This window comes from Protopterus annectens, chromosome 16.part0 (assembly GCF_019279795.1).
Source record: "Protopterus annectens isolate FY-2018-M chromosome 16.part0, PAN1.0, whole genome shotgun sequence".
In the NCBI taxonomy this organism is placed as follows: domain Eukaryota; kingdom Metazoa; phylum Chordata; order Ceratodontiformes; family Protopteridae; genus Protopterus; species Protopterus annectens.
In genome coordinates, this window is record NC_056750.1 from 247022860 (window position 1) to 247041360 (window position 18501).

The 18501-nt window shown below is 40.5% G+C and overlaps 1 protein-coding gene across 2 annotated transcripts in view; it reads right to left on the bottom strand.

The window, feature by feature from the left end:
* PSME1 (proteasome activator subunit 1) overlaps nucleotides 1–18501 on the bottom strand; it is a 150959-nt gene that overhangs the window by 117821 nt on the left and 14637 nt on the right. For both annotated transcript variants that reach the window (XM_044058754.1, XM_044058755.1), the window contains exons 3-4: nucleotides 9838–9870; nucleotides 4479–4541 (exon numbers count right to left, since the gene is read on the bottom strand). In XM_044058754.1, coding sequence (XP_043914689.1) covers nucleotides 4479–4541; nucleotides 9838–9870 — 96 coding nt within the window. The remainder of the gene's footprint in view (nucleotides 1–4478; nucleotides 4542–9837; nucleotides 9871–18501) is intronic.

Sequence of the window (18501 nt, forward strand, 5' to 3'; positions counted from 1 at the left end):
TATGAACTTTTTATTTTGTAATTTAATTTTCATACATTTTAACCTATTGTTTAAACATGCTTAGTATCCACAAACAACTCGTATATACAAATAAACAAAAGTGCTAGGCACCACAATTTAGGGGTGTGGGTTGCTGAGTCTAGGGGTTCAATTGTTCTCTCATTCAATTAAGCTGAAGGCCTGCATCTTCTGACAGACCTACTCAGTACCTCCCTTCTGCCTTCCATTGTCTTAGAGTTTCAAGAGAGCAGGGAAGGGTGCTTGGAGTGGACTCTCAAAACCATCATCCTTCAGAGTCAGAGGTTTTCTGCTTTGGTTCATAATCTTGTCCTTGTCAACCTGATGCATGTGCCATGCCGGAGGTTGCTGACATCTGTGTGCTTCCAGAACATACTGATAAAAAGTTTGTAATACTGGCACTGGTAATCAGGCCAAACGCACATATTAGGCTTTGTGCTGCATGACCATAATATCTAGCCTCTAGTCAGTGTCAGTACTGCAGATTACAAGACAGCATCCTTCCCAGAGTCTCCTCCAAGAGTAATTGCCTGTGTCAGCCACTCTCTGTCACTGTTCATGGCCAGGTCTTCCAACACCCACATCCTGCCCATCTATCTTATGCTAGCAGGGCTGCAGTAAAGTATTTACTCCTCTGAAACATAGAGGTGGCTAGCTATTCTTTTACTTATTCATCTTCCAAAAACTGCTTTATCCCAGTCAGGGTTACAGAGTCACTTAAGTCTATCCCAGCCAGCAATAGGATTAAGTCGAAAAATTTATCCTGGATGGGATAACGCTCCACCACATCACATTACATCAAACATGCAATTTAGAGGCTCATCAATTCACTTGCTGGCATGTCTTTGAGATGCAGAAGGAAACCACAGACCCATGAAAAAACATCATCACAGGCAGTAGTGCATGCAGACTTTGCACTGAAGGCACCCCAGCTGGAGGGTTCACATGTTCTGTAAAGGAGGAATGTTAACCATGACACCCCTCTGCCACCCAGCTGTTGTGTTCTGTAAAGTCTGTCTATCCAGTAAAACTGGGTTAATTAAGAAACATGTATGTATTACAGGTAACATCATTCCTCAGCAAAGGAGACTAGACTTCCAGTAGGTATAGATTCTGTGAACTGGAGCATTTTTACATCTCAGAAAAATGCCATTGAAGCTTTCAAGGACTTCCTTAACACTCTTAATGTGATACTCTTGGGATGAGAAGCCTAAAAAGGAGATACAAATGCTCCTTCTTTCTTGTACACTGAAACGTCAGCTCAACAAAAGGGACTCCATGTGACAGAAAAAGGTGATCCCACTATTTTCTACAATAACTTATACGGGAATGCAGGTTAACAAAGCCACCATATCACTCTTACTAAGAAGTGGTAAACGATCTTAGTAGAAAACCTCAAGAACTTTTGAAAAGTGGTTATTCAGTACCCATCAAAATGCTCTCTCAACTCTTCCCATCAAAATGCCCTCTCAACTCTTCCTGCATGATATAATGACTCTGATTTGTCTAAGCATCTATGACAACACATTTTGTCAGGAAGTAGTTTCCTTGTTCCCAGCAGTTTATTCCAGTGGCAGTGTCACATTCTAAAGTATTATATTCCTAGTCTGCTAATGCCTTCCATTTCAAGGCAGTTTAATAATTTCAAAGTTACTTGAAAAGTTACAAATTAAATCTATCACCTCAAAAAATGACTTTCAACCCTGTTTCATTCCTTCAGAATGGCTGCTGTCTCGTTGTCCCCCTGGCTGATATTATCAGCTTATTTCTAACCACATTCCTCACAGTTTAAACAAAAAAAGTATCATACCTTTCAGCGCTCAAGAACTTCAGACCCATCTTTAATTTAAGCTCTTTTCATAAAAATACTCAAAACAGTGGTGTACAGTCAAGTCTTACAGCAGTGCTCACTGGATTCAATAAATGGCTACAATGGTCAAACAGCAATATACAGTGTCACTAACTGTATATACACTACAATGGGGAAAGTCACAATACAGAGCTTTTGTAACTCCCGACCACAAACAACATCCTGCAAGACCACAGAGGTGTGTTTTGGGTAGAGGTCCAGGCAAACAGGTTCCATAATTAAAAATCACAAGAAACAAACCTTAGAAAAATTCACCGGACAGCTTGAAAAGTCCAATAGCAGCCACTTTAATAACTCCACAGATAAACAAGTGAAACAAATAAACCAGCTCAGAAGACAATTAACTAGTGTCCCTCATGCTTTTAAATACTAGAATCTTAAGCAGTAATAATTAATCAGTATCAATTAAGTGGATAATTAATTGGTCATAAAACATTTAACCATTTTGTGTCTAAATGCATATTAACTATTATGGCCAAGATACATGCATATTGTACATCAGAATAGTAAATTAATGAATTTCAGTTATATAAAAAATCATACCCTTTCTATATTACTTAAAAATTCTATCTAAATGAACTACCATTTTAGTGAAATTAAACCTACATGAGATTATTACATATGGTTCTACATTTTGTTTGCAATAGTCGACCAGTTTAAAAGGTTTTTTTTAAAAACATTATTTTAAAAATTATAACACTTTAATAAAACAGTAATGTAATACAAAGTAATAAAAAACTTAATAAATTCATATTCATAATGATATTAATCTAAATATCTAAATATTATGAGTATTTAAAAGCATGAGAGACACTAGTTAATTGTCTATACCTATAGGTGATTAAAAGTGTGTCTGAGTTACTGCCTTGTTTATCTGTGGAGTTATTAAAGTGGCTGCTATTGGACTTTTCTAAGGTTCCATAATTAGCTTACAGAAAAGACAGAACATACACAGTTTCGGCTAGTGGAACCTGCTGAGAATAAGGCAAGCAGTATGAGGACATCCGTCATGTAGCAGTGCTAAGAACATCCCTTCTCTCGATATTCGTTAAAGAGATGTTACTTGATTTGCTCAAACTTCACAAACTTGCTAAGTGCAAATTACTTTGTTCTACAAAAGGAAGTCAAAACTGTTGAGCACATTAAAAAATAAACAAAAAAAAAAAATATCCAACAAGATTTTACCACCATTTGCAATTGACTAAGTTCTTTCTAATCCCAGCAAAATCAGCAACTATGCTTTCTGATCCCACTTAGAAACTTAATATAAGCAGTATCATAGTTATAAAAGGTGTTGAAGGCATTTATACATATCAGGTGACCAGTTACATGCATATTTTTATAGACAAATTTTGTTCCTGGTTGTCTGAAGCAAATGTGCATTATGTGCTGAATGAAAAGCCAGCACAACATTGAGATGACACACACACTCCAGAATGAAAATCGGAGTGAATGTTGTCGTCTCCTTGTTGAAATGTGCTCCAACGGTGTTGGTAATTCATTCACCACATAATGCACATTGTTTCACACAAACAGGACCAACATATGTCGATTTATATCCTTGAGAAATGCCAGGAAAGCTCACTGTTTATCAATGAAACAGCAAACTGGTTATTAAAACCACTGAAGTCACCCTTTTACTAAACAGTGCACCATAAGACTATTAAACCTGCAATAATCCCTAGTGGCAAAAATAAATAAATAACAATTGAACAAACCACTGGGATTATAGGTTTATACTAAGTCAGTAATATGTTGACCACTGAAAGATAAGCCAGCAGTGCCATAGGAGAAAATACATTGAAGGTGAGCTAACAGTTTAGCAGTACACCACCCACTTAGATCCACTGACCAAGGAGCCATTACTCTTGCATAGTCTACCTTTGCTGTAGCACTGGGAGAAAACTGTTTAATAAGTGTACACCTGTAAACTGGAACTGGTTACTACCTAACATCAGAATAAAAACAATTGTTACAGTTTACGAAAAAGCTCAAAGTACTTCAGTAACTCCTAAAACTGATGGTACTTCAAATGTAATGGCTAGTACTAAACACCACAAATACTGCTCATTATATCTTTAGGTACATCATTTCACTATGGAAAAGGATCTGAGGGGAAATACTCAATATAATTTTATCTGCTGATAAACAGTACTTTACGTGCAGTTCCTGTTACTATTTGTAACCGCTGTTGTCTAGTACCTAATGTACACCTCTTAAATGTTACTACTTTATCTTTAACTGCTACTGTGTTGCACCGATATAGATTCTATTAACACTTGTATATATTATATGTACATATATACACACATGCACACAGATACATATGTATAAATAAAATCTCCAACATGTTACTACTTTATTACTGAATACTGCTATTACAACTAATCTCTGTTACTGGTATACAGTTCATACTACTGCTACTGTAATGTTTTACGACTGTGCAATTGTCTACTGTGATTTTATTACATTTTTTGTATATAATGTTGCATAACTGTATGTGCCACCGGCCTAGACCAGGGCTGAAATACATCTCAGGTCCAGTTCACTTAGCTGGTTAAAAAACAAACAAACAAAATGTTCTTTTTACCTTGAGAAAAGCATCCAACTGTGCGATTTTATCAGGAAAGGATTTGGCCACATGGTGCTCTACCTGAAATGTACAACAAAAGAAGTTAGTAACATACTACAACAAACTGTGTCCTACATATTAGAGTCTAGGTAAGTCTAAAGGTTCAGGGATACTAATGTTACAGAAGCAAAGGCACAGCCTATGCTTTTTGACAATCACTTCCATGCTGCATAACACCAGGTGACATTTAACAGGTGAGCACACACCTGAGAAAGCAAAGGACAGGCAACAAAGAAGCATGACTACAGAAGAACAAGAACATTACCTGCCAACAACACCAAGAGCCTCGGGGTTCCAAAAAGTGCCATTTACTTAGGAACACTTTGTTTTGCTACAGAAAACCGATAAGAATCTGCACTTTATAAACATGTGTTGAACTAACTTACAAGTTGTGATGCATTTACTCATTTCCTACTGCAGCTCCATCACTGTCCAACTTGAACAGATTTGTCTCTGCCATGTATTATATTTGACAGTACAACTTCCTTAAAAAAGGTTATACAATGTATCTGACCAATGTGAGATTAAAAAGCTCACATTGTCTTTAAAGCACCTCCTCGCATCTCCAATCTCTGACACCTTACTCTTACACATCTCTTTTTTAAAAGATGTTGTCTTGGATTTGACATTTCCTAAGGAACTTGAAAGTTTTTGTCCTGCCCCTTTCTTCCTGCTACCCTCTAAAAACTACTACCTTTTGTTTTTTCATGCCCCTTTCTCTGCAGAACTGGCACCACATATTTTTTATATTATTTTTCTACCATTTCCTGTCAACCATCAGCCCTCATGCTCTGTGAAGTCATCATACAGGCAGCCATCAGGAGTTCTGTGGTTAAGTCACTAACTCCCCCCCCCCCCCAATTTGGTGGCTGAAGTGTGCATTCACATCACAGCAGAGACATTCCATGCCCTCTCCAGGCATATCCATTTGTCCATATGCAAATTTACTGGGGTGATCATCATCAGCTTGGATTTCCAAGCTCATATCCGTGGTCCTAAGGCCGCTGTTACCATGCAAATCTCCATTTGGATTTCCAAGCCTAGATCCCTGGTTCTACAGTCACTGTTATCATGCAAGCCTCCACTTGGACTTTCAAGTCCACATTCCTGGTCCTACTGCCACTGTTCTCATTCAAGCCTCCACCTGCACAAAATCAATTAGGCCAAATAAGGCCACAACTCCAATGGATAAACAGGACACAACAATTCAGTGATGAAACAAGGCCACCACTCCAATGGATAAATACAGGACACAAGTCAGTGTGGGGGGGCTACCCATATCCCAAAAGGGGTTACCATTGCCACCCCACAAGTCAATTGAGGGTTAAATATACATCCTGACAAGAGTTGCCACTGACACCACAAATGGCTCTTTTTGGATGGCAGGAAGTCACTTCTTTTCTGGAGTATTCATCTCAGACATAAAAGTGGGAGAACGTCTCTTGATAACTATGAATGCTGATGACTGCAAACTGGGTAACATAAATATGTTAGTAAAAGATGCTGAAATTCTCCAATATGTGGTCTACAAAAATACATACCTGGTGCAGTACCAGTATCACCTTTAATGTCAGTAAATGTTACATCATAACACTTGGCAAAAAGAATGTACTTTATGATTATAAAATACATGACTAAATACTAAAAAAGCACATTACTCCTGCATTACAAACAATCTAATGATGATGGAAAACAATTTAAACTTTGTCCCAAGTACATTTACCAATATCAGGAAAGCACATTCAGCAGCCCATCTAATCCTTAATGGTATGTTTGATCACTCCAGGGAGATCATTACAACTCACTGACCAAACTGATTACTAAATACAGTCCTGCATTTTGCAACCTTTGACTAAGCCACTTGAAAAGGTATAATTCCTTACTAAAAAATCTTGAACAACTCGGAAAGGCTTTAGAAAATGTCATTATATTATCTTTCTAATAGGTTACTTAGACAAGCGTTCTGCCTGATCTGTAAGGGAATGCCTGATACACTCCCATCTGAAAATCTGTACATGGAATGTACTGCTATGGTGGCCAACAACGGATCGTGAAACCTAATACAAAAAAGTGACAGATACATTACATATTTTCCAAGATTATTGAATAAGCCTTCCCCTAACATCAAAAGTCGTCACTAACTCCCTTCAAAAATAGTCTTTAAATGTATATGGAAATTAAAAATATCAAAATAATTTGCAGCAAACAAGTTTCTTGAAGGTCAGAGATCATACATTTGACAATGGAAACTGTAAAACTGCATTTGTACAGGTAAGTTTACCACAGTCTTCCTTCCTCTAGACGTGTGTGTCTGTACTTGCCTACATGAATTCTGTGTGCATCTTTCTTTTTCTACCCTCTGCTCCCAGATGCAGGTGTGTGTGTGTGTGTGTGTGTGTGTGTGTGTGTGTGTGTGTGTGTGTGTGTGTGTGTGTGTGTGTGTGTGTGTGTGTGTGTACATATGCATGCATATGTCCACGTAGACATGAATGCATGTGTGTGCATATGGACCTCATCCAATCTCCTTGTAAATGTTTGTAAGTACGTGTGTGACTGGGTCTGTATGCCTGCTCCATATACTTTCTTCATGTGCGTTTCTATCATCCCCTTTCTCTGTATAAGTGAGTGCATGTTTGTGTGCATGTACTTACACTTCTAGCAGCCACTGTAGTAATGATTAGGTGCATCTCCCCTAGCTCCTTTGTCACTGAAGGAGTGAGTGAGTTTTTCCAAAACTCCTTTCTCTATGTAGCAAGGAGTGGAACTGAATGCATGTGTGCACTTCCCCATCCCTTTCTTACTATAGCAGTAAGTGCGCCTACGTATGTGGGTTTGTGCTTGGTCCACCCCTGCTGTCATTGTAAAAGCAGGTATGAACATACTTACCTGCCTGTATGAGCAGTTGTCTCCCTGTATAATTGTGTAGTTATGTATGAACATATATACATATTTGCCTGTTCTTTTCCTGTGTGCAACTGTGTAATTCTGCATCTGTCTGCAGCAACATTTCTCTCCCTGAGGAAATGTGGGTCTGTATGCAGGACTCCTTCCCACTCCCCTACCCCACACCCCATAGAGTTGTATACACATGTATGCCTGACTGAGGCACTTCTTCTTGCAGAAATGTGTGCGTGTGTGTGTGTGTGTGTGTGTGTGTGTGTGTGTGTGTGTGTGTGTGTGTGTGTGTGTGTGTGTGTGTTGGTCTCATCGCTGTCTCTTTGTAGCAAACTGTGCACACAGAAATATCTGGGTTTGCTCCACCCGTACCCTCTCCAAAAAAGAAGCATGCCCATATGCCCTGCTCTCTGTCCTCCTTCCCATTCACTGCAGAAATGAGAGGAAACAGCTGTGCCTGTCAACAAATGTGTTTCCCTCCACATACACCTATTGTTGCACACATGAAGATGCTTAATCTAGTCCTTGTATTCCTGTAGAAATGCCTGTATGTCTGTGTGTGTTGGTAGATAATGGACTGATAACTCTCTAACTCTATACAGATATGTACATGAAATGTGCACATACATCACCCGCTCTCCCTTCCAACCTTCCTTCTGCCCTTTCTATACAGCACTGCATCTGTGGGTCTGCTTGCACAGCCCTCTTTTTTCCTGCACCTCCCTCTATGCCACCTCTTTTCTCCTGCAGTTCTGCTTATGCCACCCTTTTTTCCTAATTAACCTAATCTGTCCAGTTATTCCCTACCTGTATCATCGTATGTACTTTTATCTGCCTCTCTCAACCATCACCTTCCTATTTAGTAAGATATGTCTACAAACATTTTTGCTCCACTACTCCATCTCTGTTTACAGCAGCATGTACACGTATTACCTATGTGTTAGCATCCAAACTCTGAAAATCCCTCCCCTCACCTAAAACACGTCTCATCTTTCCCCACTTTCAGAGCACAATTTAAGACACCTACAACAAAAATCAGACTGCAACTGCTTTTGCATCAGACACCTAACCTAACTCTTTCCTTATCTATAGCACTTCTATTTCAACCTGCTGTTCTCACTTGCTGCTTCCCTCACATTTGCTACTAAAATTAATCCACATTTGTTTTTCTACTCTGTTAATAATATTTACATATTGTTTCAACTGTCTATGGTATTATCTAGCTTCTGTGTTTATTCCATGTGAATTTCTTTGTGATCAGTGTACTACCCCGTTAAACAAACTAAATAAACATCATATATTTTTTTAATTTTATTCATTTGTTGATAGGGTAATTCTACTGGACAAAAAGTCCCTTTTCAGGGGAGACTCAGGAGCATTGTCTGGTTAAGTGACTTGCACACAGTCTCACATTAAGCAAATGGATGTGGAAGGAATCAAACCCTCTACTCTGGACTACAGGAAGCAGCTTGTTAACAGTTCAGAGCCTTAACACTATGCACCAAGTGACATGTGTGTGTGTGTGTGTGTGTGTGTATAACTTATTACATGCGACCCTTCTTTCCTGCTGACCCACTAATCTCTCCAAAGGAGAATGAATGTATATGTACACACGTGTGTACGTGTGAATATATACATATACATCTACTACCAATCCCACTCTCTTTCTCATCGAAAAATGTGTGCATCTCTACACCAAGCTTCTCCTATATATACTTGGGTTTACCCCCCCAAAATTTCTTATGCTGCACAAATTTATGTACATTCCAGTCTCTCACAGTACACAACTGTCTTCTTCCTTCACTATGGAAATACGTGCCAGTAAACCATATGCACCACTGCTTCTCACTGTACGTCTGTCATAGCATCTTCAGCTGTGGAGGATATGTTTATCCACACCTTTCTCTCGATTTACAATTGTAGTCATACGAGTGTTTGTCCAGCCCTCCTCAACTCTTAGCATTCCATTGTTTCTCTCTATAGCACCATGTTTATAGGTGTGTATCTACCTAAATGCTCCCTCCCTGCTGACATGTGGGTGCATATGTGTATGAGAGAGAGAGAGAGATCTCCAGTAAGAAGTGTCCTTCACCCTTGTGTGTGAGCGTGTGCGCCACTACGCTATTCTCTTTGTAGAAGGTGTGTCTGTTTGTATAGCCCCATCCCTGTAGAAGTGTGTGCGTGTGTGTGTGTGTGTGTGTGTGTGTGTGTGTGTGTGTGTGTGTGTGTGTTGGACATGTGCCCCTACACTCCTCTCCTTGTAGAAGTGTTGGAACATGTCTGTTTCACCTTTTCTCTCTGCAGACAAACATATGCCGCACACTATCACTGTGCAGTTGTCAGTGCAAACAAGTTTATAACAGCAGAAACTATTATACATAATCAATATAAAAAAATGACACTGATGGCAAGGAAAACTTACCTCATTAGACAGGTTTTTTGCAAACTCATCCACCTACAAATGCACATGGCAGAGAGAACAAGAATTAATTTTTCAAATATTCAATACTTTGTAAAAAACAACAGTCACAAAAATACAAAATAAAACTTTTAGTTTGCGGTGTTTAAACAAGCAATAGTGAATTCATTAGACCTTCATTAGTAGGAAACAGAGAAGTTGAGAGTGAGGGGCAACATAAAATTCCACTTTTCTGTTTATACCCACCCAGGTGTGTGTCATGCAATACTATAAAGACAGTCCATGTATGTAAATAGTGCCAAGTCATTTGTAGTTACGAGAAGAGTAGCAACTCGTCCAAAGGACTTATCTGAGAGATTATAGTCCCAGGCTGCGTCTTGCACGAACTAACCCCCCACCTAAACACGCTGTTCAGCCTCAGCCTCTCCACAGGCTACGTGCCCATATAATGGTGCACAGCAACGGTTATTCCCCTCCACAAAGGAGGGCCACAACTGACCCTGGTAACTATCGCCCCATAAGCCTGACTAGCCTGGTCTGCAAGGCTATGGAGCGCATCGTCATGGAACTCATTAACAAAGACATTGGGAATTTCCAAACACTTGACCCGACCCAGTTCGGCTTTGCTAAGGGCAGATCATGCCTACTAAACCTGGTTGACTTCTTCAACACAAGTCACCAAAGCCATAGAAAAGGGAAAGGTGGTTCACACAGCCTACCTTAACCTCGCCAAGGCTTTCAACACCTTTCCCCACTCGGGTATTACAGAAAAACTCAACAGCCTGAACATAAACCCCTACGTCACGAGATGGGTTGCCAACTGGCTTACAGACAGAACTCACACGGTAAGAATAGCAGGCTCCAGGTCCGACTTTAAACCAGTCACAAGTGGTGTCCCGCAAGGCTCAGTCCTGGGACCCCTACTGTTCGGCATATACTTCTCAGAAGTTCAGGCAAACACAGGAGGACTATGGCTAACCAAGTTCGCCGATGACTGCAAACTGGAGCCATAATTGACTCTCCAGCTGACACGGACATCCTCCAAAAGGGCCTTACTGAGACGGACACTTGGTGTCAAAGTCATGGCCTCAAGCTAAATGCATAGTCATCCCATTTGGGAAAAACAAAACACCCACAAATTACCACATAGGTGGCAGCCCCCTTAATACAGAAGAAGTAATAAGATGGGTAACAGAAAATACACCCCCTGGGATCACTTTATTGACTCTGCTTGACAGAGGATCAGTTAATTAATCAATGGGGTGGCGAAAGCAGACACTCTGGCTAGGCTTATAAATGCCCTCGGGCAGATAGCCTAGCACCTACCTATGAACCTATAGATAGGAAGCATCTCCTAAATTTAAGAATGGAGTTTGTTGCTTTTTCACTCTGGTTTCATGTGTGATCTATGAGAAATCCATCAAGTGCCGTACACCCTAATTTCATCAAAATCTCCGAGGCTAGATAGATTATGACATAAATCAGGTCTTAGGCTAAACTGATACGTGTTCCTAGTTGGTTGAAGGATGGGGAGAAGGGACTGGCGGTGTAGGAAATGCTAGTGATTGTGAAGGTTAGCGATAAGTGAAGTATCTTCAGAATCAGTGCTGGATCTGTATTACCTACTTGTCAAGCAAGTGTAACCTGACACAACAAGACATAACTGGTTCGGTTACAAACTACCAGTGTTACTACTCCTGAATCATTTTCTCCTAATTGTTTTAAAGGGAGAATGACAGTGCTGTTGGGAACTTCAAGTGTTCTAAGCCACCTTCACTGGGTGTTTCTATTTCCCCAAGGTTGTGTAACTTTAAAGTTAGTATATACATGTTAGAGGGGTGGGATTAAGTCCATCACATGAGGGTGCAGGGAAGCTTGTCCCTCCTACAAAAAATATTGATTTGTATCTTTGCAGGGATCACAGTTGTCAACCAGCTGGAAGTCAAGGATTAGTAGGTGAACCACATGGTCCTGTAATATTTAGCTTATTTGCATGACATGCTAACCCAACAGCATGGAAGGAATTCATTTGCTTGCTTATGACATAAAAGGAGAAGTACATGCAAATAAGGAAGGAGGACAGATATAAGCAGTGGGAATGTGCAGAGACACAATAACTAAACAAGTTAACTAGTGCAGAGTTTTAGGAATACGAGTTGTTGATCTGATTTCTGTAAACCATGGTTTGATTCCATCAGACTCCAATTACCTGCTGCATGACTGAACAAGTCATTTAGCCAGAGAGTTCTCTCATGTCACCAGTGAAAAGGGACACTTGTGTCCAGAGAGTTTACCTGATTAAGAAACAAATACATTTAAAAAGTAAATAAAATTAAAAAATAAAACATGAAGCAATGCTGGGTTTTGCACTTCAACTGCAACAATTTGGGCAGAATAGACAGTGGGGAAAAGACTGGGCAACATCTGAACAAGAATGATGCATCATTATCACAGAAAGTAAAAATAAAAGTAACTGTTCAGACTGGACAGTAACCTGGACTGCATGTCAAGAAGTTTAGTTTGCAGTGTGCGCCGGGTGGCAGACACCAGTAATGTATGGTCTTTAAGTGCACTAGTAACAGTATGTTGATGTGTCAGGACGACACTGGGGAAGGGTTTGACATAGGAGTAACTAGATACACAGAACATTGGGGCATGCCTTTCTACACCACCAGAACATAGCTCCGGGTTGCTATAAACAGGGCACACAGCACTGTTTCTGAATTACATTACCAAAGTTACTCATCCACTGCGGCTCCTCTACATATACATTTACATTCAGCTCCTACTGCCTCACTGTTGCATGGTAAATCACTGATTCAGCAGATGGACTTTTCCCTGCATTCCTCTACACAGTCGACCCTACACAATGCAGATCATGACTCTGAATCTCATCCTGTATCTCTCAGTCATTTAGGAGACTGAAACAAGCTAGTGTATGCAACGTCTCCCCACTACCTTGCAGCAATGCTTTTTCACACCGACCATTTATTCTAGTTAGCAATTTTTGATCAGCAGCTTACGTTAACAGAAGGAAGCTACCACTAAATCTACTAAAATGGTGGGGGGTGTCTGTCAAGTGTCTGTCAGGTGCTACCTGTTGTCTGGTTCCATTTCAGACGTTCTATATTTAATTTTATTGATTTCTACGAACCTGCATCCATCCACTCAGCCCTGTAAAATATTCGCTAACTACCCAAAATCTGCTGCTCTCATAGGAAGAAGGAGTACTAAACTACATGGAAGGACAGTATTATACTAGTGTCATGAGAACAGCTTTACAGAATGTCTAATATTCTGGCAGTTAATTATTTATGGCCTCTTTGCAGGCATCAAGTCTCAGATTTGGGCACTCAGAGTGTCTATGAAATATTTCAAGTAAACATGAAACAAAAAATACTCAGTGCAAATTTTAGGCCAGGTCTTTTAGAATACCATTATGGATATGTTTACAGCTGTGCTTACAAGTATGCATATTAAGGAATATATCAGAAGATTAGCTGAAAAGCATGGGTTTATATTAAAGATAAGCCTACTTCTTTTTATAACTACAGATGGGCTTTGTACCATTATCTGCCTGCCACGCACACAATTTCTTTTTACTGTCACATGGATAGTTATGAGGCTTTGCATTTGAGAACGTAACATCTCTGAGGACAACACAGATCTCAGCTATAAGTGAAAAATTGCTACATTAAACCAGAACGGTGTTCAAAGGGATCTGGATTCAATACTTCCTTGTGCTTCTATATCCAATATTATTTGTAATAAAGTGTTGTATTATTCTGTCATGACAGACATAACTCACAAGGTACTGACAGTTGTTCAGAATCACTAATATTCTGAAGACTGGAAAAGTTGCTCTGAAGCCCTAAATAGTTACAATCAGATGGACCTCATTACCATGTTTAGAATCTCATACACCTTCTAATCATGTGAATGGCAGCTGAATACAATTCGTTTTAAACATACATAAATTAATATCAACAATGTCAGGTTATATGCAGTTGTACATAGTCACAGATCTCTTGTGCGCAGTTTCACTTCATTGGTGACCAAGCCCTCAAATTTATGAAAGTAAAAACCAAAAGAAGCTCCTTATGTTTGCCTTTCCTAGTTCTTTGTTGCCCTTTCACTTTCCAGTTGAATCCACTCCAGGTTCTGCTCAGTTTAAGCTGAGCTAACAAGACACCTTATCTCAGAAGTTGCCTGTGCTTTCTGCTTCCCTACCTTCCTGAGTGACAACTGAAGCAGTTGTCAGTACTTAGCCCAATGCTGGCAGTAGGGGGCAGTGTTTCTAGTAGTACTGATCTAATTTAATCCAGATGCATTACAGAAAACTTGCTACTCGTATCTCTTTCAACTGCCCAGATTTTCATAGATTGTCCAGATTTTTGCTTCACATAGTTGGTCTTTTCCTCATAAAATTTATGGTTTTCTGGCAAATCACTAAATAGTGAGATATATTTGAGGTTCAGATGTAATATGCTTCAGAAAATGTACGTCAACACAAAACCTGTTACCTTAGCAACTTTCTAAAAGCAATATTTAAAATCTGTCCTTTTTTGAGGTCTTTGTCCCCCATTATTTTAGGCTTTGTCCAGATTTCTTGTGCTATGAGGTTGTGAGGTATGCTGCTACTCAATGGGTAAACCACATAAAGCAGGAAGAAAAATGGATGTACTACTGCATACAAAACTGTAGTTTGTTTATTTACCAAGTGAAGCAGGTTGCTCTGAATAACCTTTTCAGCCAAAGCTGCAAAAATAAAATATTCTTAAAATGGTCAAACACTAATATACTAAAAACAGAAAGTGACCACAACACGAAAAATGGGAAACACTGCTAGGACAAAAAGCAACATTACAACACAGAAGAAAATGCACAATGATCACCTCTCAAGAAAGAAATATGAACAGAAGTCACAGTTTACTTGGTTTAATAAATAAAATAAAAATTAAATAAGCCAACTCTGCTGCAATACAGGTCTACAGCACTAGCTAGGAAACAGCCAGTCTGGGTTCGATTATCAGCATGGCTGCCGTAGGGGATGACGGTGGAGACAGAGGAATAACAATGCGGAGCCTGCTCACCCCTCTCTCTCTCTAGTTAAGAGAGTTGAGGGATACATGCTAAGGGGATCAGTGGAGCCGCTTTTCTTTCAAAGAGGTAGGGTTATTGAGGGAATGCCTCTCATGGAAGTGGAGGTATACATACTCACTTCATGCCAAACCCTCAGAAAGTACTGGGCATGTGCAGGGGGAAAGACTGCAGCCATAAAAAAAAAAAAACCTCTCAATCCCATAAGAGGAGGATGGTGGCACAGTTCCTGCTGTTCTCATCCCTAAGAACTCATAGGCTGTAGGGCTCTTGCCTCTGAAAGAAAAGAATGGGCAAAATAGGTTGGTGGGAAACTCGATGGTTACTGGAGATCAGGAACAACAAGTAAAAGTTGACTGGAACTCTGCTACAATAAACTAGCTTCCAGGGTCTGTTTTCATATTTGACCTTGAAGCAAACTATGCTGTAAGGGGTACAGCCCCATTATCAAAGGAAAATTAATCAAATCCATTTCTCTGGAGTATGACCACCTCCCCCAGAAATGTTGTAACCATGCAGAGTGTTTATAAAAGTTGTGACGTGTAGGGTAAAGCACCCACAATGCTAGTGGGGGTCTGTAAAAAAAAAATATTTTGAATGGATCTTATAAAGGCCAACCTCAATGAAATGGGATCTCTATGGGTTTGTCCTTGATATTCATAACTAAATTTGTCAGCAGAAGTTACTGGAATTGAACCTGGGTTTACCAGTCTTGCAGACCACACTATAGATGGCTATTAGGTTACACTGCCAGCTTCTGCACAGCAATACAACCACAGCTTGTGACTGGAATTGCTGGCACTGTAATACGGGATGTATATATACTCCATACCTCATTCATTTCACCTTAACTGATGTTCTGTTACATCAGAAGACAAGAAAAGTTTAGAGCAAAATGTTATTTTAACAACAAAACCAACAATATCCCCGATGGCTACAAAAACTAACTAAAATTAAAAAAAAAAAAAAAAAAAAGCCACTCATGGAACTGGCAAAAATGGAATGATTTAAAGTTAGCACTTTTGACTGCAAATTTCTTGAGAATAACTACATAGCCCATTCAGTATTAAACTTTCCTTAATTTCATATCATCACATGACTTAAAAACATCCTCATGTAAACATATAAACTATAAATATTTCTTTTATCCATAATAAATAAAAATATCCATATATATTTGTATGAATGGGCATGCCTTCATTGAAGGTTGGGCGTCAAGCTGGCACCTCGGCACCGTAAAAATCTACTGCCAACCATTAGCGGACCAGAGTTCCACTGTGGCGACCCCTAACCGGGAAAAGCCGAAAGAAGAAGAAGATATTTTCACATTTGCCATTTTCATTCTTTTTTTGTGCATCTGTGTCAGTTTCAAAATGCTATTTTATTTTAAAACTTAACAAGACAGTGGAAACTTGCAGCTAAGAGAGATGTTCATAAGAGACAATCACCACAAACAAGGGGTATGCACAGAGCAAGGTGGGAGGTGTATATCATGTAGGGACATGCATGGAGATAGGTGAGAAGTGCTCACTATTTAGAAAAGTGGGAGATGCATGGAGTTAAGGAGAAGGTGGTCACCACAGGAAGAGGTGCATTGAGGAATATAGGGTAGGAAGTGGTCAGCAAATAGGCAGGTACACAGAGGAAGGTGGGAAAAGAGATGATCATCATGTGGGGAATTTCATGGAGGAAGGTGGCAGGCATGTAAGAAGCTGCACAGAGGAAGGTTGGAGGCGGCCAAAATGTAGGGAGGTATATACAGGAAGGTAGAAAGGAGTCATCAAGAAGGGAGGTGCGCAGAGGAAGGCAGAAGGCAGTCGGCATGTTTAGATGTGCATGAAGGAAAGCAGTCAGTTTGCAGGAGGTATACTGAGGAAGGCGGTCAGATTGTAGGTAAGTGCATGAAGGAAGGTGGTCAGTATGTATGGAGGTGTATGAAGAAAGGCAGTCAGCGTGCAGGGAGGTGCACAGAGGAAGATGGTCAGCATGCAGGGAGAAGCACAGAGGAAGGTGGTCAGCATGCAGGGAGGTGCACAGAGGAAGGTGGTCAGCATGCAGGGAGGTGCACAGAGGAAGACAGGAACTGGTTAGCATGTAGGGCGATGCAGGGAGGAAGGCAGGAGGTGCTGACTAGGTGGGGATGGAGGAAGGTAGGAGGAAGTCAGCAAGTAGTGATGTACACAGAGGAAGGCAGGAGGTGGTCAGCATGAAGGGAGGTGCATGGAGGAAGGTAGGAATTGGTCTACATGTAGGGAGATGCAGGAGGGAAGGTGAGAGGTGTTCACCTGGTGGGGATGCACGAAGGCAGGAGACAGTCAGCATGTAGAGATGTTCAAAGAGGCGGGCAGGTAGGTGGTCTGCATGAAGGAAGGTGGCCAGAATGTAAGGAAGTGCATGGAGGAAGGCGGTCAGCATGTAGGGAGGTGCATGGAGGAACGTGGTCAGCATGTATGGAAGTACATAGAGGAAGGGAGGAGGTGGTTCGCATATAGGGAGATGCATGGAGGAAGGTGAGAGGTGGTTACCATTTAGGGAGCGAGGAAAGCAGGAGATGGTCACCAGGTAGGAATGTGCACACAGGAAGGTGGGAGGTGGTCAGCAAGTAGGGAGGTGCACAGAGGAAAGAGGTAAGCATGTAAGGAAATGCACTGAGGAAGGTGGTCGGTGTGTATGGAGGAAGGCAGGAGGTGGTCAGCATACAGGAGATGTATGGAGGAACGTGGGGGTGGTCACCGTATAGGGAGAAAAGGAGGCGGGAAATAGTCAGCCGGTAGAGATGTGCACACAGGAAGGTGGTAGGTGGTCAGCAATTAGGGAGGTGCACTGAGGAACTAGGTAAGTGTGTAGAGACGTGCAAAGAGGAAGGCGGTCAACGCATATGGAGGTGCATGGAGGAAGGTGGGAGATGGTCATCATGTAGGGAATCACAGCTGGTGCAAGTAGTGATTAATAATGGATCTTCTTTTCAAAGAAGGGAATGGAAGACTGTCCATGACTGTGGCCAAAGGGGCTGGTACTTAAATAGGGGTCTGTCATCACTACATGGTATATCACAGAGGAAGAAAATGGGAGAAACTCATTCACTTAAGTCTCCAAGTGAAGAGACAACCATACCCACAAAATTATAGAAAGTATAGACAGGAGGTTCATGATTCTTTATGAAAAAATGCGGATGGAAAACTTTTCTTCCTTAAAGTCCCAGGCACATGCCACTCATGTTTTACTTATTTTCTGTTTGTCGACCAGGTGGATGAATTGATAATATGAACCCTTTTCTGCCATAACTTATATATATATATATATATATATATATATATATATATATATATATATATATATATATATATATATACACACACACACACACACACACACATATTCATTTTTTTTTTTTAAAGTACCAGCCCCTTTGGCCACAGTCATGGGCAGTCTATGGGTTACCTTTAGTTTACCGACAGTCCACTTCCCCGAAACTCAGTTTACCGACACATCAAATCACCGACATTCTCAAAGCCGTTTCCTGAAAGGTAAGTAAACACTTAGCCATCCCAACGGAAGAACTACCTG